This window comes from Vanessa tameamea, chromosome 18, assembly GCF_037043105.1.
Source record: "Vanessa tameamea isolate UH-Manoa-2023 chromosome 18, ilVanTame1 primary haplotype, whole genome shotgun sequence".
In the NCBI taxonomy this organism is placed as follows: domain Eukaryota; kingdom Metazoa; phylum Arthropoda; class Insecta; order Lepidoptera; family Nymphalidae; genus Vanessa; species Vanessa tameamea.
In genome coordinates this window covers 2,924,490-2,952,431 of record NC_087326.1, presented here as the reverse complement: position 1 = coordinate 2,952,431, position 27,942 = coordinate 2,924,490, and the positions used below count along the sequence as shown (strand labels likewise).

The 27,942-nt window shown below is 31.6% G+C and overlaps 3 protein-coding genes across 3 annotated transcripts in view; 1 reads left to right on the top strand and 2 right to left on the bottom strand.

Moving 5' to 3' along the window:
* The window catches only part of LOC113400186 (putative leucine-rich repeat-containing protein DDB_G0290503), a 364,402-nt gene that overhangs the window by 33,841 nt on the left and 302,619 nt on the right, over positions 1-27,942 (bottom strand). The window lies entirely within an intron of this gene.
* On the top strand, positions 353-5,540 carry LOC113400175 (activating signal cointegrator 1). The gene is made up of 12 exons (XM_026639652.2): positions 353-518; positions 586-710; positions 817-1,002; positions 1,497-1,615; positions 2,078-2,226; positions 2,425-2,588; positions 2,812-2,978; positions 3,439-3,602; positions 3,965-4,086; positions 4,193-4,289; positions 4,451-4,548; positions 5,380-5,540. Exons 1-12 carry the CDS (start codon positions 451-453, stop codon positions 5,466-5,468), a joined length of 1,548 nt encoding a protein of 515 aa, XP_026495437.2. The 5' UTR covers positions 353-450; the 3' UTR covers positions 5,469-5,540.
* On the bottom strand, positions 5,811-25,663 carry LOC113400174 (uncharacterized). Its single transcript, XM_026639650.2, has 4 exons — positions 25,508-25,663; positions 9,994-10,094; positions 8,906-9,632; positions 5,811-8,812 (listed from the first exon to the last, which is right to left on the bottom strand). The coding sequence occupies exons 1-4, from the start codon at positions 25,512-25,514 to the stop codon at positions 6,237-6,239; spliced, it is 3,411 nt and encodes a 1,136-aa protein (XP_026495435.2). The 5' UTR covers positions 25,515-25,663; the 3' UTR covers positions 5,811-6,236.

Here is a 27,942-nt window from a genome sequence, read left to right as displayed (position 1 = left end):
ATGTATAGGATGGAGTAAACATGAAGATGTAGGAAACTGATTGGTTCGTAATTTTGAATTGGTTGTATTGATACTAATAATGCAATACAACACTGGGTTTCTGGAATATCACGATAATTATCTGCAGCATATACTAAGATCAATAATTCATAAATTTATAAAGACAATCATTTTCTAATTGAATAATCCTAACTTATAAAGACAAAATCTTGTTATATTGGTTTGAGATATAGCTTTAATATTATCCAAGGTGTACTTATAGAAAACAGCTGATAATCAAAAGTCAGAACTAGCTGGCAGCAGACTGTCAGTGTCATATTAATCATTGTCATTCATAAGAATACATCTTTATCACATAGAAATATATTTCTCAAAACTTTATTTTCTTGCACCGTTGTCGTGGAATGTACTTACTTTAAAAATTGTTGCATATTATTGTGAAATTTTAAAATGGATCAGTGGCTTAGTGAAGGATTATCGAAAATATTAGATTTTGAAGTACCAGAAGATCTTATAAAGTAAAAATTATTTAATAAACATATTTACCAAATAGTTTCAGACTTTAATTAAAATCTACATTTTCAGATACATATTGTCAATAGAAAATGAAAATGATTTGAATGAATATCTCAAAACTTTATTAGACTTCGACAACTCTCAGCATAAAAACTTTTACTTAGAATTAATCAAAAAGAAATTTCCTTCGAAAGGTTAGTTTATATAGTTATTTTTCGTTATATTGTAACTATATATAGAAAGATATGATTGTTGTCTAACAAGACATATGTGTATATATTAGTACTTATAATATTCAAGGTGGAACTCAAACAAGACAACAGAAGAAAAAAATTGCAAAAAATAAACAGCAGCAAGATTTTGTGAGTACAGAAACAAATACACAAAGCCAAGTGGTTGAAACAGATGTTAAATCTAAAAAGAAAACAAAATATGTCAACTTGTATTCGCAAGAAGGAAAAAATGCTCAAGTTGTTTTATTAAAAGGTTTGTATATCTTATTAATATGCTATTTAATAAATTTTGCACATAGACTGTGCATGAATTACATACATTTTATACAATTTATAAAATAATAATAAATTTGGCTTGTATTATGAAACCTGTTATTAATGCTTATAAATAATGGTTGAACAATTCTTACATATTACTTATCACATTTATTTATTAATTTACAATAGATTAAATACTTAAAATATATTTATGAATTAAAATACTTTGATAAAATAAAAATTAAAGTGCTTTTTGTCAGGTTTGTTCAAGTTAGCTTTGTAGGTAAAGTTTTAAAAATGGAAGTAGAAAGCATACCATTCCTTAGTATCTGTAGCATATGGTATACGTAGTATATGGTAAATTATTATTCAATACTTAATACATTTAATTATTAATTTAATATAATACAAAAATTACATTGCATTATATGGTTATGGTTTGAAATGTGTACACAAAAGTCCTAATAATCACTCTGCAATATTTTTCAGGTCGGCATCATTGTGACTGCCAAGCATCAAAACATGAACTTATCAATAACTGTTTGCAATGTGGTCGTGTTGTTTGCAAACAAGAAGGTTCAGGACCGTGTCTTTTTTGTGGGAATTTGGTGAGCTGAGCAACTTTGTATTACTTTTGAAAACAATTTAATGTTATAAGGAAGCATGTATTGTACACATTTGCACAACTTTGTGAGGATTGCATAAATGACCAAAATTGGTTAGTAGGGAATTCAATTTGCACATGAGATATAATATAATACACACATAGAATAGAGAGCGCCATGCACATGAATTCTCTATACCATCACTCTTATAATCCGATGGAACATTGTATCAACATGCCCAGAGAAAGTTTAGGCATACACACAATGGCTTTAGAGAAAAAATTCTTAACAGGACAACCCAACAACTTTTTAAGGGCTACACTAGAGGTCTAAACATCTTGATCTGCAGACTTTCAAAGGGGCTAACACAAATGAAGCAGTCAGTTAAGAACAAATTAGTAATAAATACAGTTTTATTGCATTAACATAAAAATATGGTAAAAGATATTTTCTACTTAAATACAGGTATGTACACCGGAGGAGCAAAGAGAGATAAATGCAAAGACTAAGTCCAGTGCCAAGTTGATGGAGTCCCTTATGGATAGGAGTCGTCCTAAAGGTTGGGAGGCAGCTGTCTCGCATAGAAATAAACTGCTTGAGTATGATCGTACAAGGTGAATGAAATAGTTTATATATGTAGTAGTACTAACTTTTTTATGCCTAACTCCTAATGACTAATAATAAATGTTATATACATTCTAAGCGAAAAATTCTCTATTGTAAGTTGACTATAGAATTGAAAGTACTTGCAAACATTGAGCAGAAAAGTAAACTTTATCAAGTGTGGGTGAATATTAACATTTGTGTGGTAGCGAGCGGCGTACACGCGTGACGGACGACGACAGCGACTACTTCAACGCCAACAGCGTGTGGCTGAGCACCAGCGAGCGCGACCAGCTGCAGCACTACCAGACCGCGCTGCACGAGAAGAAGCACGCTTCCAAGCTTAATAAGAAGATGACTTTTGACTTTGCCGGTTAGTTATGAACTTATTTATGTCAGTGTTTCTCGGTTTCCTCCATTTCAGAATATTTATCCACCTTTTTCAAAACCATAGCCTAAAGCAACAGCGTCTTCCTTTTTTAAATTTAATAAATCATTGTGAATTAATAGATCAGGTAGTATTTTTAACCCCTACAATCCCAACAACGGCAGTACTCAACATTTTAAATTTCTAATAACATATTTATATTGTGTAGGACGCCAAATCGTGGAGGACAAGACAATAGAACATGAAGTAGATGAGGATCACATTCGTAACATAACGAGCAGTAGCGCGCCCAGCGTTCAAATGCTGCGACCAGATATGTTGGCCGACTCGTCCGACCGAGACGTCGCTCCCGGTGTCAACGCACCCATACTACAGGTACCTCTGCCATGCAGCTTAAATAGTATGTTTATTGTATTTCAATATATCTTAAATCAAACACAATTTGCTTAATTCTAATTGTTGTAATTCTACTTGGTCGTAGGGCTTTGTGCGAACTCGTCTGAGTAGATACTCATCATTTATAGTCTACCACCAAATACGCCAAATGGCGATGTTTAGTATTGTTGTGTTCGGTTTGACGGATGAGTGAGCCAATGTTAGTACGGACACAAGGGATATAACACTGTTTCCAAGGTTGGTGATATTGTCGATGTAAGAAATGGTTAAAATTTCCTATGACGTCAATGTGCAGTGGTGACCATTTACCATCAGGTAGATCATTTGCCCGAACTATGCCATACAAAAGGTATATTTTGATGGAACCATCAAATAACAACTAAAATAATAATAATTACTTTTAATTTTTTGGTGAATAAATAATGCTTTTTTTCCCAAGTTTGATCAATCAGTCGAGTATCAATGTTACTCGTCTGCTACGAAATCGAGCTGGGCCCAGTCTTCTCGTATCCAAGACCTTGAGCTGCAAGAGATGAGCGACACTGGCAAGTGTCTATCGATGCACCAACCCTGGGCGTCCATGCTCGTCGAGGGAATGAAATTGTGAGTATTAGTCACTTAAAAAAAAATTGGTCTAGGCATCTGACATGTCTGACTCAATTTTGTATGATCTTCTATTATAATCGCATGAATTTATATCTGCTTTTATAATTGAAATGATGAGTTTGAAAAAATAGTAAAATCAATTTCTAGAGGAAACTATAACTATAAACTTTGCCGCGACTGCCGGTGAGGTACTTGGCTCCTCGAACGGTGAGGCTGGTGAATAAATGAATATTAATATATTAAATAAGTATTGGTAACAACAAATCATCCATTTTTCTTAAATAAAATGTATCTGTATCCGTTAATTTTAAATCTGTGAAAGAAACTGCATTGAGGAGGTGTTATTTTTTTTATGGCAGGCACGAAGGTCGCACGTGGTACACGAGTCACCGGGGGAGGCTGTGGGTGGCGTCCACCGCCAAGGCGCCAGAGCCCGGCCTCGTGCGCGCGATCGAAGACCAGTGCCGCGCTCTATATCCCGGTGACCATTATTTACTTCTTATCTTAAGAGAGGCGCGGGGGGGGGGGGGGGGTTGCATTTCAGAAGATTTAATGTGCTAATACAATAATGTTACTTCTCTTTATAGGTAAACAATTCAAGTTTCCTTCTTTCTATCCCACGGGATGTCTTCTAGGCTGCGTCAATGTGGATGATTGCTTACCTCAAGAAGAATATTCTAAAAAGTAAGTATTCATTATACATATAATTGTAATTGGTGGTGAGATTTTTTTTGCAGGATTTTCTAGATAGGTTGTTTGCCATTAAATTTTCGACTATTAATTTACAAAAATAATAGAGAATGGTGAGTGACGCAAATATAATTATATGATTATTTTTTCTGCAGGTATCCCGAAGGTGAAAGTGACAGTCCCTATGTGTTTATTTGCTCGAATCCAGTTAGCTTGAGGTTGCGGTTCCCTGTAAAGGGACAGCATAAGATTTGTAAGTACCGTACGCAAAATATTTGATATCGCTCACTCTTCCTTTATGTTTTAGTTATTTTGTCTCATAGCAATTAAATAGTAATATATAATTATGTCGTAAGCTATACGTCATTAAAACTACGGTAGAGGATATATGCTGTATTATTGAATATCTTTTGTATTTAACTTCTTGGATGATAGGAAAAATTGACTCTTTTTTTATGGACGACGTTTTTCCTCAGTAACAAATTGTGCTTATGACTTTATACTCATATTAATAACAAAGAGTTTTTAAAGTAAGAAAAGATACCTAGAAAGACTGGCGTGATTGGTAAACGATTATATTACAGGAATTATGAATAGTGTAATGAGGGATTGGGAGATCTTAATAATTTTCTATAATAATCTTAAATTAAAGAAGACGTGAAATGACCTTAAACACCACATATAAATTAAAGTGTCAATAATCGAAGCAATAATCGAAATGTTAAGTTACTCCACTAGTGTTATCTATTTTCAAAAATTAATTTATATATCTATACTTCTATACTAATATTATAAATGTGAAAGTAACTCTGTCTGTCTGTCTGTATGTCTGTCGCTCTTTCGCGGCCATACCAATGAACTAAATTTGATGAAATTTGGTATGAATCAAACTTGAACTCCAAGGAAGGACATAGGCTACTTTTTTTCCTAACACATGACAACCAACCCCTAAAACGCGAGCGAAACCGCAGGCGATAACTAGTATAAAAAAAGTAATGAACGCTCTACTTCTAGGAGTGATTTCTAAATTACATACAAACTCGATTTTCTTTTATTCCTTTAAAACTCTTTTTTTTAATTACAGACACTTTAGACAAAACTATTCATCAAGCAGCTGTTAAATGTATACAGAAAATGGCGAAGATGCAAGCCGAAGAAGCACATGCGGGCTGATTTGTGTTATCGATGTGTTAATTTATTTACTTGTATAAGAGAAATAAAACAATTATTACATTAAGAAAATAATTTATTTACACTTTAAATTACTATAGTTCAACATAAATATTAAAGAAACATTCGCGCGCACATACAAAAGGAATAACAACCATATACATAGTTTCAAATTAATTTGTACAAAGTAATAACAAAGCAGGAGGCTAATGATCATTTGAATTTTAAGATAGGTTTAGATTTGCTTACCTTAGTGAGGATAAATATTATTTTAATTGTTTGTAATACATGTCAAGTCATTTCGAGATTTTTCTCCTTAAAAACAATAAACGAGATTTTTTTTGGTAGAAAACAGTTCACAGTTTCCAGAGAACCTCAGATTTTAAAACTATTGTAAAATATAATTTAATTAAAAAGTTAGTTTCGACTTTACGTTCGATTCGCATTGTTTCGAGATTTTATAACATTTGTACAAATTGTATCAACGGAACAGATATATATTAAACGCACACATTCATATTATAACAGCCATACAATAATAATACTATTGCCCATATCTCTGGATATGACAAACTTAACCCTAAAATGAGCACCAATAGAATAAACAATATAAAATTGTCAAAAGTTTCAAAGAAATGCAGGTGGGGTCTTATACAACCACATTGTAAATGCTAGCACTAATATTGCATAAACCTAGAAATTAAATTTTGACGCTTTGGCAGTCGAAAAGATTTGGTTTGATCATTTAAAAATGTTATTTTATAAGGAACGTTACGATTCCTTCTTTTGGTTTAGCTGAGGGAAGAAAGCCTCTATTGGTAGGATGGGGTCGTCAGTTGCTATTGTAAAGTAACTCGGTATTCTTCGGCTATTTGAAGTTATAGATTTAAACATACCCGGGGTGTTGTAATCTTTACTGGCTGCGAGGGTTAAGTCCGATACTCGCTTCGAATGTTCGAAGAGTCGTTCAATATGATCTTGATGTTTCTTATCTGCTATTTTCATTATAGCACTTTCTGACCGTGTTCTTTCTGAAGTTATATCATTCTTGTGTTCGTTTACTGTCGTTTCGGTGACAGCTAACTCTTGAACAGATTCACCGATGTCTGAATCTTGAATTCTCTTTCTTAGTGGTCTTTTGTTGTGTATCGTTGCTTGACTTGATGTTTCAGAAGGTTCTTCAGTAGGTTTCGTTCTTCGCTGTCCAGTACGTATACGGGATGAAATCTTCTGGGTACTTCCTTCGATTCCGTCTGAATTCTGTCTTTGTCTTACCGTTTGCCTTGAATGAATTTCCTGTTCATTATTTTCCGTTCTGTTCAATTTATGTCTCGGTTCTTTCGGTGTGAATTTCTTTCTCTCTGTTGTTGTTTCGACGTCTGTGAAAATTTCGCTGTAAGGATTTTTTCTTTGCGGATATCTACTTTTAGGTGTGTTCTCGACAATTTTTTCAGTTGTACTCGTAGTAGAATTTAATCGATTTCTATAATCTTTGACACTAAATTTTGGTCTCTCCTGTTTGTTTTTGAGTCTCGGTCTTTGTATTTTCGTTTGTCTCGTATTAGTTTCTGTACGAGATGCGAAAGTAGTTGCTTCATGTTCATTTTTTTCCTTGACAGACTCAGTGGTCAAATCTTTATTTTCTACAGGTCTAACATCCCTATGGAATGAGAATTCTTTCAAGGCATCGTTCGTTTTGAGCGTATCGGTTAGGCTTACTGAAACATCACTTGTTGGTGTATCTTTTTCATCTTGCTTATGGCTATAATCTGGAATTTCACTATTCTTGAATTCGTAAGTATTCAGAGGTGATTTTGATAATTGAGGCCGAGATGATATTTTCATTATTGATGATTCTCTACTATTATAGTCTTGTATTGGTTGTGTTGTTGTTTCGATTTTATCGGGAACAGTTGTTAAAGGTCTGCGGTGTCCAATTAATTTTTTCTTCACAATTGTTGGTTTTGTGGGTGAGGTAGTTGGAAGAGCACTTGTAGTTAACTCAGTAGTTTCGCTTGGAGTTGTAACAGCGGATTCAGGTCTAGCCTTGGACGGCCTTGTTCGGGGTCGAATGGTATGTGTTTCTTCTGTAATTGTTGTAAAGGTGTTCTCTGTAGAAGTCACATCATTACGCGTACTAGTTTCTTCTCTATTACGATTTGCAAGTGATGGCCGACGTCTTCTTATTTTGTTTCGTTTCCTGATTTTATCCCTGTCTAAATTATCAGAAGTGCTAGGTCGTTTGAAATGTTTGTTAGGCGGAAGCGTCGGAAGTGTTTCGACTGGAACATCTGTTACTTCTTGGTTGATAGTCGATGACGTTGTTACTTCGAGTTTCGGTAGTTCAGTTGTCGGCTTCTTGGTCCGTCTATAAGTTTTATAATCATTATATGTCGGAGTAGATACCTTGTAGTAGTAGTCTTTTAGTTTGTTTTTTCCGATGGGTTCAAAGTCGTCACCGAGTGGACGTCTGCTTTGACTTTCGAATTGATTCTCATAATTGTAACCATTTTCATAAGTTTTTTCAGCTTCAGTAACAATGGCGAATTCTTCCGGTATATTGGGTAAAGGCGTTGTTGGTTTTTCAAAAACATTATCCACGTGTTCGTGTTTAGTAACAGACTCATCGCTTTCTTTCTGGTTATATTTGTAAGAGTGTGGTGTTACAGTCCAAGCAGCAGGCGAAGCATTTGTGATTACGTCCTCTGATACATTTTCTACTACAGCATATGAGGGGCGATGAGCTAGAGCATTCAAGCTACTTTCTAAATCAAATAATCCTGGTGCGTTAACATAATGTTGTGATACTTGTTGGGTAAGACCGACATTATCAGATACTTGTTTCGTATTGTCATAATTATTATTTACATTGTTTTGATTTTTGTAGTTTTGGAAAGGTATGTTTTGCGAATGGAAATCATAATTATTGAATAAACCACTTGATAATGTAGATGTTTGGATAATAGGAGGATTGTACGTAGTAATTTTATTAAAATCTAAATTTTGGAAATTCTTTATGAAGGGATCCTGTGGGCTGGGTTTGAATCCGTGTTTTGTTTCAGCGTTAGGGTCTATTTTCAATGGTGACACTACTTTTGTTTGTGGTGTTGGTACATTACCTAAGTCGTTCAACGTAGAACCGTAAAGCAAATTGAAGTTTTGTGTGGTTGTTAATTTAGGTGTCGTGGAAGAGAATAGAGATTGTGTTGTTTTAAAACTAGGTGAATAATTGAAGGAATTGAAAATTGTCTGTTTAGTTGTTTGTGGCGGTAAAAATGTTGTTTTAGTAGTTGGATATACAGGATCTCTTCCTTTGACGGATTGTAAACCAAAGGATCCAAATGTACCTGAAATCAAAAAGAAAATACATAATTATAGAAAAATAAATTGATACAAAAATATATTATGAAAATATTTTATAAGCATACGTAATGACATACCTAAAATGCTTGGTGGAAAAACATTATCTTGGAATGGATGTCCATATTGATTGATGGGCAACTTTGGCAATGAGTACGTCTGCTGTTGCGCAGTCTTCACTTGATGATTTAAGTACTGGGATGCTGTATCCGTGTCAGGCAGCTTAAATACTTCTGGTTTGAAGATCTCAGTCTCCGCTGAATGTGGCCGCTTTCCATCCGGTCTTGGGTATGCTTCGATCGGTTTTCCGAATAAGTCTAATGGTTTAACTGTAGAATACTGCCCAAATTGAATCGGCTGAACGTTTGTCAATTGCTGCAGTATATTATTATGGTATTGTTGTTTTTGCTTCGTTTGCTGCTTTTGCAAGACTGGACGAGTGGCGTAAGGATTGTGTTGGTTACGGATTAGAACGCTATCGACTGGGAAGTTTTGAACGAATTTATATTGGTTTAATCCATTGTTTGGTAAAGAAAATGGGTTTAGGTATGAATTGATCGGTTGATTTGATTGAAGTGGATGTGAAGATACTTGTACTGTCCGAAGTGTTGTGGGTCGGTAAGACTGAGCGATTGACGTCAGTTTCGTGATGTCTCTCGTTGTCAACGGTCGTGCAGATGAAGGATAATAATCTAGTCCTGGTATTTTATATGACGGTGCATGAAGTGGAGCAGTGCCTAGGGACCCGTATAGAAGTCCACCGGATCCCACAACTGGTCTCCATCCACCTTTAGAAGCTGGGAGATTCTGAAAACAAAATATATATTATATTAAAAAATAAAAATAAATAAAATAAAAATAAAAATAAAATAAAATTTATTTGAGGAAAAATTAGTTTCATTGTTGCATTGTATTAGAAATGAATATAATGTTATTCTACCAATGAAATTAAAATACTAAAAACTTGTACTATATTATAATATATTTTGATTTCGTTTGTGTATAGGTAGAATGACAAATTTGTAGTGGATTCAAATAAAGTTAGTACTTTGTATCTGTTTAATATTTTTTTAGTTTTTATAACAATATTTATCCTTAGCATTTATACTATATACGGTAAAACTAGTATGTTTTAGCTGAGATTAATAGAGTTAAATCAAATATTTACCCCATGCCCGATTAATGAGCGGCGATGATGAGGACCCTTCCCACAGAGGACAGTCGTCAACGAGGTCTGTATTGTCAGCGCGACCAGCCATAGCCGCACCACTGGAACAATAAAAGCAAATAAGTTCACAGATTGTTTATTACCGTAGGGAAAACACAAGCCCCAAAACAATTTAAATAGGCCATATTTTTATGGTATGGCAATAAAATTTAAATTAAATAACTATTTATTAATAAAATTAACAGTTTACACGTTCTTTATATAGCTTAGTCGACTTTCAGCCTCAATTATGAATTTAAGTAATATTTGTCTATAGTAATATGAAAAAGGTGTGGAGTATATATGTTTGATCGTTCTTACAAAGACCTTCCCACAAATACCTTAAGAAGTTGAATGGGCGTTTTATTGAATTCTCCTAATATATGTATTATATTATTTATCTCCTAATATATGTATATGCTTGTACATACACAACATTTATATAGCTTTATTTCACTGTTTAATTTAAACTGTCTTGTGTGATTCTAAGAGCCTAGCTTTTATTTTATATTTATGACACCATCTTTTTGATCAGGAACAATCGTTAAAAGGGATTATACATTAGGCATTAGGCATACAGGTGTTAAGCGTTTGAAGCGACTTACAGGCTTATTAGAATCTCTTTGTATATTATCTCTGGTATATTCGGTGAAAATTGCGGACAACGTCAATTAGGTACGGCGTTTGGGCCTGCGGCATCTTGGGTCACGGCGGATTCTCATTTCGTATTATATATCATTATAGTCATAAAAATGAACGCTTACTTTCAAGTATTTTTTTGTTGATTAGTTCTTTTTTATTCCACATTAAATCCGGGTTGTTTATTTAACAAAATGCACTAAGTTATGTACTCATCTCGCGAAATCGAAACGCGAGACACGGTTACTGACATCTGACATCTCAGTGTTTTTAATAAAAAGTAAACAGAAAATTTGTAAAAGTTCATTCGCATGTTAAGATTATAATTTCTATTACCGTTTGTCCAATCAGTATTAGATATAACTATTTAATAATAAGCTATTTCATGACTATCATTATTTTGAACTATGACTGGGGTCACGCTTTCTACTTATTTCCTTTGGCAGCTTAACGGCACACAGGTTGAAATTGACGAAATAAGTGTCTTGCTGAGAAAGTGATAGTTATATTGTTACTTATTGCTTTTTCGAAACGTTCAGCTGAAAAGGATTTACAATCAGTTAAGTTATTGTTTAATCTATAGTCCTTTATAGTGATTTATTATAACTACTTAAAAAATAGATCTGTTTCGTTAGTCGTTTGGCTAGTTAATAAGGCTGCAAGATCAAAGAGGTGCTGTGCTTAAATCCCAAATCGGTTCGTACGTATAAAGTTATTGGGTTTCCTGTTGAGATTTTTTTGTAATAGCTCAGAGTTTGGAAGCTTTTTACAATCCTGTGCATAGAAAAGTTCTTATGAACCTGTGTTTACGCACACACATGTGCGCGATAATATGTCTAGCGCACCGTGCAATCAATTTGCAGTGTTGGATTTTTGGAATTTTTAGCAGACATTAAGAGGATGACGTTTTACTGTATTTAATAGTCGTTCACTGGATTGCTTAATTTACAAGACACCTAGCATTAAACCGTAAAGAGAACCCTCGTTATGGGCTGCCTTTGAACTTCGTTACTAAAAAAAAATTTTTTAATTAATCTCATTTTTAAACCAAATCTAAGTAAGCCTATATAAAATGACGTCGTATTCCACGACATGTTACGATGTGAACGGCTAAATTTAATAAAAACCTCTAAGCTTTAATATTATTAAATAACAAACATTCAAACTTTCACATTTATAATAATAGTAAGACAGAAGAATAATATGTCATATAATGAAACGGAAATAGAAAAGAAATATTAATAATAAATATTATATAAATACTAATAAATTAAAAATATTTTTTGTTATATGAATCAAATTATTATGCGGTTTCCGTTATTTGTTCTACTACTTGTGTATGAGTTCTTCTTCACAATATGCCGATACGTTATTAAAAAAATAATCGATCAATACACATAAATCCAAAAGATAGAAAGAAACGAGAAATATGTATTGGAGTCAGTTAAAAAGCCCAGCATGTAGAGCGGAACTGACCGTGACCGCGAAGTGTTCATCCGTTCCCACGACTTTAGATACGCTTTTGAGAGGAGTCAATAATTTTACTTATTTGATGTAGTTTCTTTGTTAAGACGTATGTTCGTAGAGTTATAGTATAGTTTTTTTTTATATTTAAAAAAACGTTTTGTGTTTATTCCCACCATCATTGTAGTTAGGTTCATGTGCGCCGTTGGCAAGATTTGATTTTGGCAAACCCCCAAAATTTATTTTACAGGAAGAGAAACGACTAGGATAACTTTAAAGATCTAATTAATTTAAGCATAATAATGGTTTTTACTATTATGTAAGAAAGAAACAATACAACAAAATTTTGTTTCATGCAGTGATTTTCCTAATTAAGTGTAATTTTATTTATTCGTTTTAGCATAATGTTATGCTTGTGCCACAGAGGTCTAGTCTTTGGTTCTGCAAAGTGCGCCCCACTAGTAGATACGCTTCTCGAAGCTACCCATCTGACCAGTCCCTAGCTACGATGCTGACTTCTATCAATAGACATTGGGCACATAGCAACAAAAATCTTACTACCTCACATCTTTGACATCGAATCAAATAAATGTATTGGCTCACTTGCTCAAGACGAAATAAGATTACAATGTAGTGCTGTATGACGGCAGAGTACCTTTAAATGTTATACGGAATCTGAAGGCTTACATTATAAGCCAGCAAGCCTAGCAAGTGTTTTGCCACAATTGTTTATGCAAAAAATTGTTTCCCCTTAACAAAGTTCACATAAAGCCCCGGACACACGAGGTAATAAAAACGCGATATGCATTTAAATTTTATATGGTGTTGAGTTATTGCAGTAATGTTACAAATTAAGTATGGAACTATCGCTTTCTAGCGATTGCGTTACGGGACGTGATTCTATTTTATATACGAGGATGTAACACCATATAATTCGTAATAATCATGGGGCTTTTTTAATGATATGTTGGTAAATTTAAAGTGTTTTAAAAGACCATGGATTGTTGTTCCTTTGATTTTTTATAATTATAACCTCTACTAATTTGTTATGGCTGCCGTCACTTCAATTATTGTTTTAATAAATTATAATATACTTACGTGTATGTTTTCCTAAATGCTATATTCATGTAAAAATACTGAAAACTGCGGTTGCGCTGTTATTATTATCATTAACGAGTTATTGAATTTTATTTTATTCTTATATCAATAGTATTCTAAGAGGACATGGATAGGGCTTGGATAGGGTTTTTATTTTGGACAGGAAAAACCAAGGGATAAAGTGTCAAAAATGAGTTTAGTTTAATTTTACAATATTCTTCAGTACATTTTTATTATTAAAATATACTATAATAAATATATACTTTATGTTATGTACTCAAGTAGATATAATATTAGTTTATTTGGACAAAAACTGAAGATCAATAGTTAGATCAGATTTCCTGGTTATCAGTGCTCACCACTGCCCTTACTGCCTACGCTGATATGTCTAACTATGCTGTTCAAGAAAACATTTTGAAATAAATATCTATTTATGTTGTTAGAAATTCTTCTTCGAGTAAAATAAAAAGCATCACGGGTTTATGGTTTAACAGTTTTTTTTTCTCAAAAAGTACAAAGTTCACTTACGTGAGATAAACATAAGTTATATAGATTACAATGTTATTTTCATATATCTAATAAGTACGTTAAACTGGAACTATTTTTAATATTTATTAAAATCCCAATAAATATATAATTAGAATGAAGTCTAAATTTTATGATTTTAATGACATTGAAAGTGAAAATGATAATTTATGAATTAATGTACGTACAAATACGTACGTACGTACGTATAAATATTAGTGTTTGCATGAAGATTTAACGTAATACTTATAATTAATTGTGATAAAATTTGAGACATGCTTAACTTAACTGCTTAGGAGGAACTACAAATGGATAACTATAAAATGCTACATCTTTGTTACCTTTCTCATTGCTTGTTATGATGGTAAACATGTCATGTCATGAGGTTGTTGATTAGTGGTTACAATTTTAACCGACGATTTTGAGTTCAAACCCGGTGCAAACAATACTGAATTCCTGAGATTCATTTGAATTTATTATTCATTCCGTACTCGGCGGTGAAGGAAAACATTGTGACGAAACCTAAACGAGAAAACCTCCATACCTTCCCCTCAAAAGCTGTGGGGCGTTAACGAGCTGTTACTTTTACATTAACATATAAATTAATAACGTAATAAACCGTTATAGCATTAGGTATGTTTACTGAAACTAGTGTTGACTATTTATCTTCAAATTATAGTTGTTTACGTTCTTAGATGCGAGAAATTTCAATACAATCCACACACGACATTATGATTAGAAACCATGTCTGTAAGTTTTCAACTGATGTCGATGCAACTGTTTTCAAATTTTAGTGATGTTAAATAGTAGTTTTCAATTTGATTATTACTATTATAACATCATTTGTGCAAACAAGCGAGTATACGACCTAAATAAAGTGTAATTTTACATAATACTAATATTAACTTCACAGAATCTGTCACAATAGTAAAAGTTTTTCTTCCTAGAGTAAGTGGCCCAGAAAACTGGGACTAAACGTTTTCCGTATACGATATCGCTCTATCTATAAAAACAATGGCCTGTTATATTTAAGAGTGCACGCACCGTGGCAGACATAACTTCCTATGATGAAAGCCGTGCGTAGATGCGTGCTATGGGAAATTATTTTCAAAGAAATTGACGATGATAGATTTTTTTTAAATTTTTCATTAGAGATGTGACGTCTTAGTTTCCATGGTTTGGTGGCACATTGGAGATGATATCAACTTACCACCTAGTGATGATGTCGATCCATTTGCCAGAATGGTAACATAAATATGACTAAATTGTTTAATATGGCTCTATAATTCCTTATATTTGTTTTTAGAAAAGGATTTTTTTTATTTTTAGTATAATATAAATAGGAATATCGAAATATTACTCCATGATGACTTTTGAATGAATTTCAAGGACCAGATTCATTTTAATACAATCCTAATTCAAATTGAACTAACGCGCGCATCTCGTGAGCCGGTGTTCAGCGACCGTAGCACGTTTCACTCTAGCTATTCGCCGAGAAAACACATACTTATGCCTCATCTTCACAAATAGTGATAACAAATAAAAGTGTACCGTGTTCGAATGAAAATAAAAGTTGTTTTCCTATAATTACATTTCGGGTTGCTGGACGAATGAAAACGCGCATTGCTCTATATGATTAATTGTGCCGTCACTATTACTTGATTTGTAACATAGAATAATTAGCCTATATTATATTTCAAAAGGAAATGTTGTTATTACTGACGTTGTTAGTATATTATACTGATTGTTTTCTTCTTGGTAAATTGTGTGTTCGATGATTCATCTCTGAGATCGCATAGTCAAGATCGAATACGAATACTTGCATTATTTCAATTAGATATATTTCTTAATTACTTTGAATAAAGAACTTATACTTCTGTAATTGTTATATTACTTGATCGTTTTATTATTAATCAATTATTAATCTGGGTGATATTCGATATTTATTAATGGAGTGTTTTGTTTGAGTGAGAATGTTTTTTGAAAGTTAAACCGATCACTTCTGGTGGTCGATGGATTCTAAAGGATACTCTAATGACATTAAATAACTAGTAAACTGTCAACTGATTCCTAATAAACTGAGATCTGGCTGCTATTTGTCTCTATTATGTAGTTGTTTGTATAGGATATTGTAGATAATACAATTGTTTAAATATCGTATTTACGATATCCAATAAAATATAAATAAAGGTTAAAGTAAACCTTTGTTTTTCCATTTTAGTGAAGAAAAGAGTAAATACAAACACGTGGCACAATACTAGGCACAATGAAATAGTTTCAAGTACTATTTATTTATTACTTTATTAAAGAGATAACGCGTTGAAGTCTAATATATGCAATTTAATATTAGACGATAATCAATCGAATATGATTGATTGGCGACGAATATGTCTTGAAATCATTTTTTAAGATGTTGTATAATAGGAACGAATGATAAATATAATTATCTTTATGTCCTTCTAGTCATTCTCAAAGTAGTTCTGGCACACGCAAGTGCACTCTCGTTTCTCCGCGAAAAAAATTACGAAAATCAACGAAAGATCCTCTACCTTTCGTCGACACTTTAACAGCCTATTACAGGTTAGGTCATTTCGAGACCCGGTAATATAAAAATTACCAACTTCCAAACTCACAACAATTTTCTCGTTCAGTTGTTACTTAGATTTTCTAGATAGAAAATTACTTGTATTGTATTAAAATAATTGTATGGCACCCATGACCTTAAGGTCACAATCGGATAAAATAGTTACGAGACCAACACACTTCTAAGTAAAATAATAATGAAGATCGTGGTTTTAAGTCTGGCGAAGCAGCTTACTGAACTTTCAAGTGCTAAATTTGTATTTGTTTGTAGTGATTTTCTATTGTAGAAAACGTCTCTACGAAAGTCAGACACTTGACAGCCAATCACCACGAAACAAGATAGTGAATGACGTCTCTTAATTGGCTCTAAAGATAAAAAAAGATAAGAGGTTATTGCCCCACGTGCCATGTTGTGTACTACTAATAATTGATAAATGTTGCAGGCTTAATCTTACTTGCCTTGATGTCATGTCAACTACAGAAGTATACATTTTGGTCGTTTAGCATTGATGTTACATTTGTTTAGCATACATAATTGAATAAAACTGGTTCAACCATTTAAATCCTACGATTAAATAAACATATATACAAACAAAACCCTTACGATTGCAGAAAAGTACGAAAATAATATTCATTAAATATATATATATATATATATTTAATGAATATAAAATAATATTAATAATGATAATCTTGTGTTCCGAGATTTTCTACGCAACAAATAAATAAAATAAAAAATAATGTATTTGGTCTCTATAAAATCGAATTGCAGGTGACGATATAAACATATATTTTTTAATTTAATTAAATATCATAATAAAGTCATCTTCGTTGTAACTGTTTCTGGTTTCATAAATAATTGTCAATATTTAACGTTCACAGATCGTTACGAACTTATAAAACATGCTCTCTATGTTTATAGTTCCGTGACACAAAGCAGTTCACCCACTAACTGTATTCTAATTACTTAAAAATATTTCGCCAGTAGCGTATTTCGTTCCTTGATTTTCTCACGCGAATACTTATATAATTTATGGACATAACCTCCTTTGATGTAAAATGAGGTTATATATGCCTATGTTAAATATGTTACTTGTTCTAATCATTTTAATTTGAATAATTTAACGACATGGTTTGGTGCCAAGGAATCGTTTTTGGCTTAGCCTCTCGCATTTCTCAGCTTGAACTGAGATTTATATCTACTAAGAAATTTATTCAACAAAAATACGCTTGTAAATAATTATTATTCGAATGTTGCCATATTTTAATTAAAATCTAAATTTTGTTGAGTGGAGACGCAGTTTAATACATAAAATATGTTTTAGTTTAACTTTAAACAAAATATTTTATTATTAAATATACAAAAAATATGACACACTTTACAGTCTACAGATTTTGTATGTTATGAGTGTCAAACATTTAGTTTTTACTGTATAAAAATGTATGTAATTGAAAGTATATATATATATATATGTTTTCATGGGTACGCCACTCCGAGGTCCCGGGTTCGATTCCCGGCCGAGTCGATGTAGAAAAACTTCATTAGTTTTCTATGTTGTCTTGGGTCTGGGTGTTTGTGGTACCGTCGTTACTTCTGATGTCCATAACACAAGTGCTTTAGCTACTTACATTGGGATCAGAGTAATGTATGTGATGTTGTCCAATATTTATTATTTATTATTATTATATATATATATTTCGACAAATAACGTGTAACTCTATTAAATTACAAAATACTCACATAGATTGATTGGTAAATTGCCATTGTGCACAACACATAAATTTTACTTTCAGAATTGTAAAAACACAGTGTGGGAACTTCACGACTATTGAATATTCCTTTGTAACGGCAAAAATGATACGTTTGCGTAATATTGAATGCATAATTTTAATTACATTTATATGTCATTTTGTGAATGATTGATTGTTGTTTTTTTTTTCGTTTTTTAAATAATTATAATGAAATGGACACATTGCTTACATAAACTGTCTCTATATCAGATACTTCATTGGATATAATATGTTGATCTCTGCGAAAGAGCTTTTCTTGAACGAGAATTGAGAGAAGAAGGAGATTATACCGAGAAGAACCACTACACATACCACCACGGTTTTTTATATTTGATATTCTTTTGTTAGGCATATTACTCAATATCAATTATTTTTTGTTTAAAGAAATATAAGTATAGTACCCTAAATATGTAGTAGTTTTATAAATTTACTTTCGTCATGTTTGTAAAGAGCATTGTAATAACTCTTTTTGGACTCTTAACTAGTAATAAATATGTAACTAAACAATCAATTATTATTCAACAAAGTAAATTTTTCTTCATTGCCATTCAATGCCCGTGACCTTCGAAGAACCGTGCTCGGCTCACTCACTTTCCACGCTGACGTGACGCGATTACTACACTTTACTATGAACGGATGTGAATACTTTCCTTAATATTTTAATTCGATTTTGTTTTATTAAACAATACAATATAACTTCTTGATGAGAATTACGAGTACTTGCCTACAGTTTGTCTGATTGGATGACATTTATAGAGTATTTGAAGAGTTTCATGATTCTTTAATGCCTTGGTGATTACTCCTTCTTTTGCCAGGGTTGTACCGTGAAGTTGAGTTACCTTCCTATATATATGTATGTATAGGTTATAGTAGTTATAGACATTTTTTTTAATCGGTCTTTTAATACAGACCTTAGCTTTTTATATCGAATTTAAACATACAAACGCTCCAAATATAGTCATCAAATGGAAATAGATATCACTGTATTTGGTTGTTCAGACACAAGAGACAACATATTAGGTTAAATGACTGAAAAATATAAATAATATGTAGCTTTGTTTCTATGAAAATTAGTCTATGTTCAGTTTTCTTTCAGTAATATTGTAATACATTAAGATCACCGAGGAAATACCATTCAATTGTAATGTCACTAGTGACATTATAATATTACGGTTTTAACAATAACCCGGCAACATACATAATTTGTAAATAACGCTTGAAGCGTAATCATTATTATTTTATTAGATTTGACTTTTGTTTATTATCTGTGGCAAAAGTATCAATCAGTATCTATTCAAATGATAAAAATGAATTATTATTAACAAGAGTTATTTAAGTAATGGCAACATTTTTTTGATAATTTTACATCAGTTACTTATGTATGTAATTAAAATTAAAAAATGTGATGTATCTTTATTTTTGAAAAATATGGTAATTATATATTTTTTTTTTTTGTTATAGGTAGCAAACGAGCAGGAGGCTCACCTGATGGAAAGTGAGTGGAGTGTGACTGACATGTTTAAAGTTAGTTTATATTAAAATTACATTACATTTCGTCCCGGTTTCAATACGGGTCTATATACATTTTTTTTATTGAAGTTATGTAGTTCATATTATACATAATCTACTATAATTCGTTGCGTAACTTAAAAGGTCTAAGCTCACGAACAGCGGGAAGCTTTTGTTTTATATTGAGTAGACATCTGTTGAATGATAAAACGATTTAATTAGTCATATAATATTTTTCTTCCGAGTTTGATAACGAGACATTATATTATATTATATTATTGCGTATTTTAATGATAATCATATAATTCAAAAAATGAAAATAAAATTATTAAAGATTTATCAATATTTTATTCAAAAGCAAATCCAAAATCCAAGATACGAGTATGTAAGTATTATCGAGTTATCAGTAACGTACTATAAATATATAAAATGAGCTTCGCTTTGTAAAACCAGAACCTATTTCAACGAATTTAACTAGCTGTCTATGTCCTGGTTTTATATTACACTTAAAGAGCAATAAAACATTCAACACATTACCTAACCGAACATTAAAAACAAAATGTCATTAAAATTACATCACAATACACGTTCCAAATTAGGACGAATTCATAACAGTTCTAGCAGTACGCTATAAAACATACGCAATAGTAATAAAACTTCACCAATTTAGGTATAGCACTTTTCCTTAGGTGAAAGTTAGTAATAATTGTTAACCGAAAACGGAGTCTTTCATTCGGTCTGATTAACATCGAAGTACTAACTTAGACCATCATACACGCTAGTCGTCCACCGTGCAAAAGTGAAATGGTATTTTCATTTATATTATAATCACAATAATTATCGTAAGCCCGGTTACTATGTGATATATCAAAGTAACGATTTGTTTTGCTTACGAAGAACAAAATCGTCTACGAGACGTAATTCAAAATGTCCCTAACACGTTTAGTAAGTTTTGAAGTCGTATTTGTGACTTTGAAACGTCTCGTAACTCAAGAACGATTGGTTATTGATGTAGAATAATGATTCGGTAATTATAGAAACCGGGCATTGCGCGTCTTAAAGAAGAATTTCTGACGATAGAAAAGTGTTTGCTTTAATGAACATTTTAAATTTATTTTGGCGTCATAACGAAACTTCTTGAGCAAACTTGCATGTGTCGTGAGAGGTGTACCAAAAAGTAGGGTATTGTAGTCCGTTAATTTTCTTTAACATGAGGAAAAGATAAAACGTTAAGCAAGAAGCAATTATGTGTTCGTATATTAATATTTGGTGGCCTGTGACTTTATCATAATAAAAGTTATCTATTTATATTTTTATTTAAGACAAGAAATAAAGAACTGTGTAATAAGTAAATTTTGAATTTTGGTACTTCATTATATTGAAATAAAAAACTTATCAAACTTTTAATGTAATTGTGTCCAATTTTATAATAATTTATAATATTGCACCAAGTTATGTCCCAACAATGATCTCATATCTATTTCCTCAAACTCATTGTCCGATGGCAACGAAATCCGACATCAACGGAGACAGAGCAGTATGAGCAGTTTCACGTGCGTTCAGGTCAAGAGACATGAGAGTAGACTTAATTTTATAAATCCGGATTAATAATTAGAAACCCTTGACAGAAAATATTTTTTTTCTTTTAATAATTTTTTTAGCTAAGTTAGTTAAGTTTTAATTTAGATTAGTTAGCTTAACACATTTTTAAGATATAGTAACACTTTATTTCTGTATATTTCAAAGTTAGGTGTTTCTAATTAATTATATATTCATAGTTAAAATTAAATGTCACTTTTTCATGTTATAGGTTGGCGGACGAGCATATGGGCCACTTGATGGTAAGTGGTCACCACCGCCCATAGACAATGGCGCTGCAAGAAATATTAACCATTCCTTACATCGCCACTTTGTGAACTAAGATGTTATGTCCCTTGTGCCTGTAATTACACTGGCTCACTCAACCTTCAAACCAGAACACAACAATAATTAGTAATGTTGTTAGGCGGTAGAATATCTGATGAGTGGGTGGTACCTAACCAGACGGGCTTGCACAAAGCCCTACCACCAAGTAAAGTTATTAAATTTTTATAAAAACTCAGCACCCAAAAATATTACAAGTTTGCTTGTTAACCGATTCATAACCTTTTTATTTATTTGTTTACTTTTTTGAATACAGATTTACATATATTTTAACAATAAATATTTATAAGCTGACTCTTTTTTATTACTTAATTTATTTTTTTAGTTTCATATTATTGATTATAATAAATAATTCATTACTTTTATTAACATAAAACCCAAGTGTTTTAGTGATGAATCCTGTATTACGTATTTTACATTAAACTTATTTTTCCCATGTAATTAGAAAGCGGTCGAATGTATAGCGCGGAAGACCATTGATACTTAATGCATGACAATGTAGACATTGACAAGGAAAAACACTAGTCAGGGGTGGTTTGAAGTTCTTTGTTGGTTGTTTCCCACGAAAGGGAAAGCATAGGTTTTCTTGAAATGTCATCGTCTTATTGTTCATTTCAACGCCCATTATTTTTTCAGAATAAGCTTATTTTTTATTTTTTCAAGTGCAATGGACAATGGTATTGATCATTCGTCCTAGATTTGTGTTTTCATAAATATATATGCAATAAGCATTGGTTATTCCTTGACAAGATTTTGTCGAGTATTAAAATTTATTTTATGCTTTATGTATATGTATCTAAATATTATAATTACTATATATTATTATTAACACTATTCGTTGCTGCTTGTGTGTGTTGTGTGTGCTTGTGTATGATCATATATGTAGGTGTTTGAAATTAAATAAGCGATACGGTTATTTAATTTCAAACACCTATATGATCATCATTATTTGTCTCGATGTATTCAAAATAAATACACTTCGAATGAGTGCTCCGAGTTGTTAAACATGTGAGAATGAGAGTATAGAGCAGAGTTGAGAAGCTCCTGTTAAATTAAAAAGTTATCTTTATACTGTCTACATTACGAAATAAGGTTCTTCTTCAAATATTAAGCCTATCTTACAGTTCAGCTGTGTAATGATAGTCTGTCAGACAAAAGTGACTTCTAACTAGGTATTTATATGATTAGATACCTACTAACGGCCGCAGATTCGCACGGGTGCAATTTATTTTTTATATTACTTATATATTTATTATTTATATTACTAGTGATTTTTTTTTTAGTATTGTATCCAGATGAGTTTCAGATATTATCTCTATATACAAACTAACCTTACCTGTTTATGAATATAGAATTAATGAATGTTGACTGCCTCGTTGGTCTAGTTGCTAAATGTAAGGCCAAAAATGTCGAGGTCCTGTCATATCCCAAGCCGGGCCGATAGAAAGTTATTGTGTTTTATATGGAAAAATTATCAGACACAGCACGGAGTCTTGGAGGAAATATGTACTCCCGCTGTTGGTACTGCCGCACGCGCCTGTCGCCATTGGTTTGTGAGGGAAAATCGGTCAGGACGACATCACATCATAGTTGAATATTTTACACGAATAATTATTTTAACATGGCTTAAATGGGCTTAATTTATACATCGATATGAACTAAAAAAATGAATATGAAAAATATGAAAATCTCAATAAATATATTACTATAATAAATAATAGTGGTTGTACTTAAAATAATCATATAGGTAGCATGTTTTTCACTATGCACGTTTTCATAGCTTTCTTTTATAAATCCCTGTTATAAGTGGACGTAATCGGTTCCGGCTATGTAACCCATATTTTTCTATCCGCAGTACGAGCGCCAGTCCGTTCCACGCGAATTGTGATTACGACAGGTCTCTATTAGTATTATCAGAGAAAGATCGAAGAGCAGCGACGAACAAAATTATTATATCTGAGTAAAATTCTGCCAGTGCCTTAATTTGACTATATTTAAAAAAAAAGATGTCAAAATTTAGTTTCTTGTATATATAAGAAAGAAGAAGTAGGTACGTATATTAAATATCGCCTAAAGTTGTTCCATTTTATTAGACACATGATTTTTTTTTCTTATACGTTTATAGTAAGTATCTTAAAGGAGAAGTAAAGGAATAATAATAATAGATTTGTCAGGCCAGTTTCATTGTAGCAAACTTTCTAACAAACGAAAAAATCCGGCATCAACTAATCGTCGTTTTGCAAATTATATCTATATACTCAATTTTTCATCAGTTAAAGAATAAATCTAACGTATATCAACAGTACACTTATATTTTTTTATAATAAATGTTTCTTATTATAACCATTATTCGCCTTTCAATTATTTTTTAAGTATTCAATTGCTTATATAAATTATTTGTTCACTTGTTATATTGAATGAGTTACTTTGTTAAATACAAATAATAGCTCGTTAACGACAATGAAAGTGAAACTATAAAATTGATCACGTTTTACTTTCTTTAGTCAAAAATGGAGTTCATGAATAAACTAAAATCTATTTTGTTACGAAATTTGTTATATTTTTAAACAATACTTTTTTTTTAAAAGATTTTTGTATACTATGGTATATTTAACATGCGTCATTTAAAACGTAGATAACATTGTAAATAAGTCAGGGTGAAAAGTTTTTTGATCGTTTTATATAAGTGTAATATTTATGTACAAAAATGTTTTCGATTTTTTAAATTTATTTTTAGTGTTATATTATTTCGTTGAGTAATATAATTAAGCAAACAGTTATTGATTTTAGGATCTGCTATATATTTAATCTCATTATAAATTTTCAACTTGCTTTTCAGTCAATTTTACTCATTGAAATAATGTTCTCGCTATAATAATTTGTATAATACGGAAAATGTATAATAAATAAATAATTTATTTTTTTTAAAGCAAGTAATCTATTTGTTCTATTTTTTAAGATCTCAGTAAAAAGTTGTTAGATTGGATGTCCGTTGTCCGTTGGACGAGTATTCATTGAAACTAGTTGGATGATAAGTTATTTTCTTAGATATAATTAATAGATACATTAAAACAGTACAGACAAGTTAGAAATTGTTTTAATTAAAAAATATAAATAAGGAACGTGAGAATTCCGACCATAACGTATCATCATTATTATCAAATCATTTATATCAAACCAGCTACCAGTCCTGGTAAAATAAGGGTCTTACGTAGAATGTTTATTTTGAAGGATATACATACATAAAAAATGTATTGTTTTTTGTACCAGAACAACTCAGAAAAGTTTCATCTCAAATGAGTAAAAGAAATAATATTACATTAAAGAATAATATTCTTAATTATATACAAATTAAAAATTAAAAACACCGTCACCGTTCCGTGCGGTAATGATTTTTACAGTAACTATTTTTAATTTTTATTTCTATATTTAAAACGTATTATTATAACTACTTCTTAATTATATTTCTAGATTGATTTTATCATAATTTTGTTGGTTAAAGGAATCTGTTATAACAGTAATATTGCAAATGAGATTAAATTGTTTTATTGAGTTGTTGGGTGCGCTATGGGCCGCCTTCGTGCAATTGTTATCTCGGAACGCACTAATAAACACTAACGGGGATTTTGCATTCAATTATAATGACGAAAGAATATAATATACTTATTTTGTTAAACAAAATTAATACAGAAGAAAGAATAATATTAATTTTATCAGCGGTCTCTACACTTATTATGTTAACTTTTATGTTTAATGAATAATTAAATAATGCAACTCAAAATCATTGAAGAGCGTTATCAACGATATATTTTTTAATCTACAGTAATAAATATCTGTCTCGTTATAAAAAAATATTTTATTCACAAATTTATTCTTTAAAATGTTTTTTTTTACATAATTTAAGTAAGCGTTTGTCAATATATTTAAATAATATAAAGCTCACCGTTCATTTTAACACGGCTACTCCACACGTACGATCACAATTTAAAGCTGCGTACACACGTTTGCATCACTGTCACAGCACTCGCGGTAGGAACGCACGAACAGTTGCAATAGAAAATCGCTTCTGACGCGGCAAGCAACTGACCAAAGGTGTGGGGCCCGTGGTGGTGGTGTTTGAATAAGGAATTACGTCTGCGTTTAGAAATTGGCCTCCCGTAGTTTATTTTTCACGACGATATTATTACCCGTTTGATATAATGACATCAGTTTGTTTCTTTATTCAAAATATATTTTTAAAATTCCTTTGATAATCATTGATATGTTACTCAAGATTATAATTATTTAATTAATTTAGTATTATTGTTTTATATTAATAGATAGAACATCTGTTAAAAATAGCTTCCTGTAAGACTAAATTATTTTAAAAAAAATGTCGTATTGATAAAGCAAGGGTTACTTATAAAAAAATAAGATTGATTTCGTACTTTTTGGTTGGTACGATTGGAAACGTGGAACGTAAAAAGTACTATTTCGGCAAATTATACTTTACTAAAAGGTAATAATGCTGTTCAAGCTAGATAAAAATATAGGTATTTGCTTAAATCAACTGGGAATAATATAGTAATATAATATATATAACCTTATATTAAATGATTTAGATCTTAATAATATTAAATTATAAAATCATTGAAACTTTTACTTAGTAGTCCTTTGTGCAAAGTCAGTCTGAACATCCACTCATCCGGTATTACACCGCCAAAAAGCAATACTTAGTATTCTTGTGTTCCTGTTTGAAGGGTGAGTGAGGCAGTTTAACTACAGGTACAAGGGACATAACATCTTAGTTCCCAAGGTTGCTGCAAACAGCGCCAATGTCTAACACCTGGTGGTGACCAAGCTGTTCTAAGCAGTTATATGTTTTATTTCTAACGAAGACAAGTTTAATATGTAACTTTGCAATATGCAACGGTAAAATAATGAATACAGAGAAAAATTTAACCTCATAAATTACACCGAATGTGTAGATTAATATTAAAATTATGATGTAAAATTTGAATCGAAAATAGATTATTCTACTGAACCGACAAAAAATGCAGCAGTTTCTATTATAATAATTATATCACAAATTAATTTGAATATCCTGTAATTTAAAACAGTCTCAAGTGTATTTAAATTGATTCCACTTAATAAAATTCTACGATCTCTATATAATAGCAATACTAGTATAATAATACTTTTATACTGAATTCTGTCATACATATTATACAATTGTGTAATATCTATAGATTGGTTGCAATAAAGTTATTCTATTTTATTTTATTATAAGAAGAGCTTTTATAACCAGGGATACAATTCTACTGACAAATAGTCTCTTTATAGCAATCGAATTTTCTATTCTATTCTACAAAGCAATACAGTTGCGGTTCGGTTGAAGTTTGACCGAAATAGAATCGGGATCATAACGTTACCGATATAAATAAGTAGAATTGACCATCCGTTACGATGATGCCACCATTTACTTGGTGGTAGGGCTTTGTGCAAGCCCGTTTGGGTAGGTGCCATCCACTCGTCATATATTCTACTGCGAAACCGCATTACTCAGTATTGTTGTGTTCCGGTATGAAGGGTGAGTGAGCCTGTGTAACAGTACAATTGACATAACATCTTCGTTCCCAAGGTTGGCGGCCCATTAGCGATGTAAGGAATGATTAATATTTCTTACAGCGCCATCGTCTATGGGCGGTGGTGACCGCTAACCATCAGGTGGCCATGTCTAAATAAAGGTTTATTTTTGTAAGGAATTTTTCAAGTTGGATCGGAATAGAATCGGGAACATAACAGAGCCGTTACACGTAGAATTGTCCCAAATGTTAACCGTTATAAATTAGTAGAATTACCCAAACTAGCGGGTAATGGTAAGTGAAATACAAAACACGATTTAAATAAGAATACCCATTATTGACACAACGATAAAGAAATTATTATCTATCATACTTACTTTCATACTCATTTCTATTCATTACGGGTTCCTTTGCGCATATTGACGCGTGATACTATAATTTCTCTCGTCCCTTAGAATGTAAAATGTATGGAAAGTAGTTCCGGAATATTTTTTGGACAATCGATTGAATAGAAAGTAAATTCGTTACATACTATTATGTAATTATATCATATATTAATTTTAGGTGCAATCAAATAAAAGTAAATAAATTAACTACATATTTAGTGTGAAATATACTAGTCTATATCTCTTTTTTTTTTTGCTCTATTTTTTCTAGCATTTCCAACAAGTTTTAATTCAAGTTTTAACATCACTTTTTGCTACCAAAGAAAGTTACTACTCGAGTTTATCTATATGGTTAGTCGTATCTCGAAAACGATGCACAGATAAAAACAGTAACCTAGTTAATAATTATATTACGCTTATTTATAATT

Bases quoted from the DNA above. Each gene is read 5' to 3' on its own strand.
- LOC113400174 (XM_026639650.2), bottom strand. The intron at 9,633-9,993 runs GTAAATATTTGA...TTTTGTTTTCAG, and splicing joins GCTCATTAATCGGGCATGGG to AATCTCCCAGCTTCTAAAGG. The intron at 8,813-8,905 runs GTATGTCATTAC...TTTTGATTTCAG, and splicing joins TTTTCCACCAAGCATTTTAG to GTACATTTGGATCCTTTGGT.
- LOC113400175 (XM_026639652.2), top strand. From the start codon at position 451: ATGGATCAGTGGCTTAGTGAAGGATTATCGAAAATATTAGATTTTGAA. The intron at 519-585 runs GTAAAAATTATT...CTACATTTTCAG, and splicing joins GTACCAGAAGATCTTATAAA to ATACATATTGTCAATAGAAA. The intron at 4,087-4,192 runs GTGACCATTATT...TTCTCTTTATAG, and splicing joins GTGCCGCGCTCTATATCCCG to GTAAACAATTCAAGTTTCCT.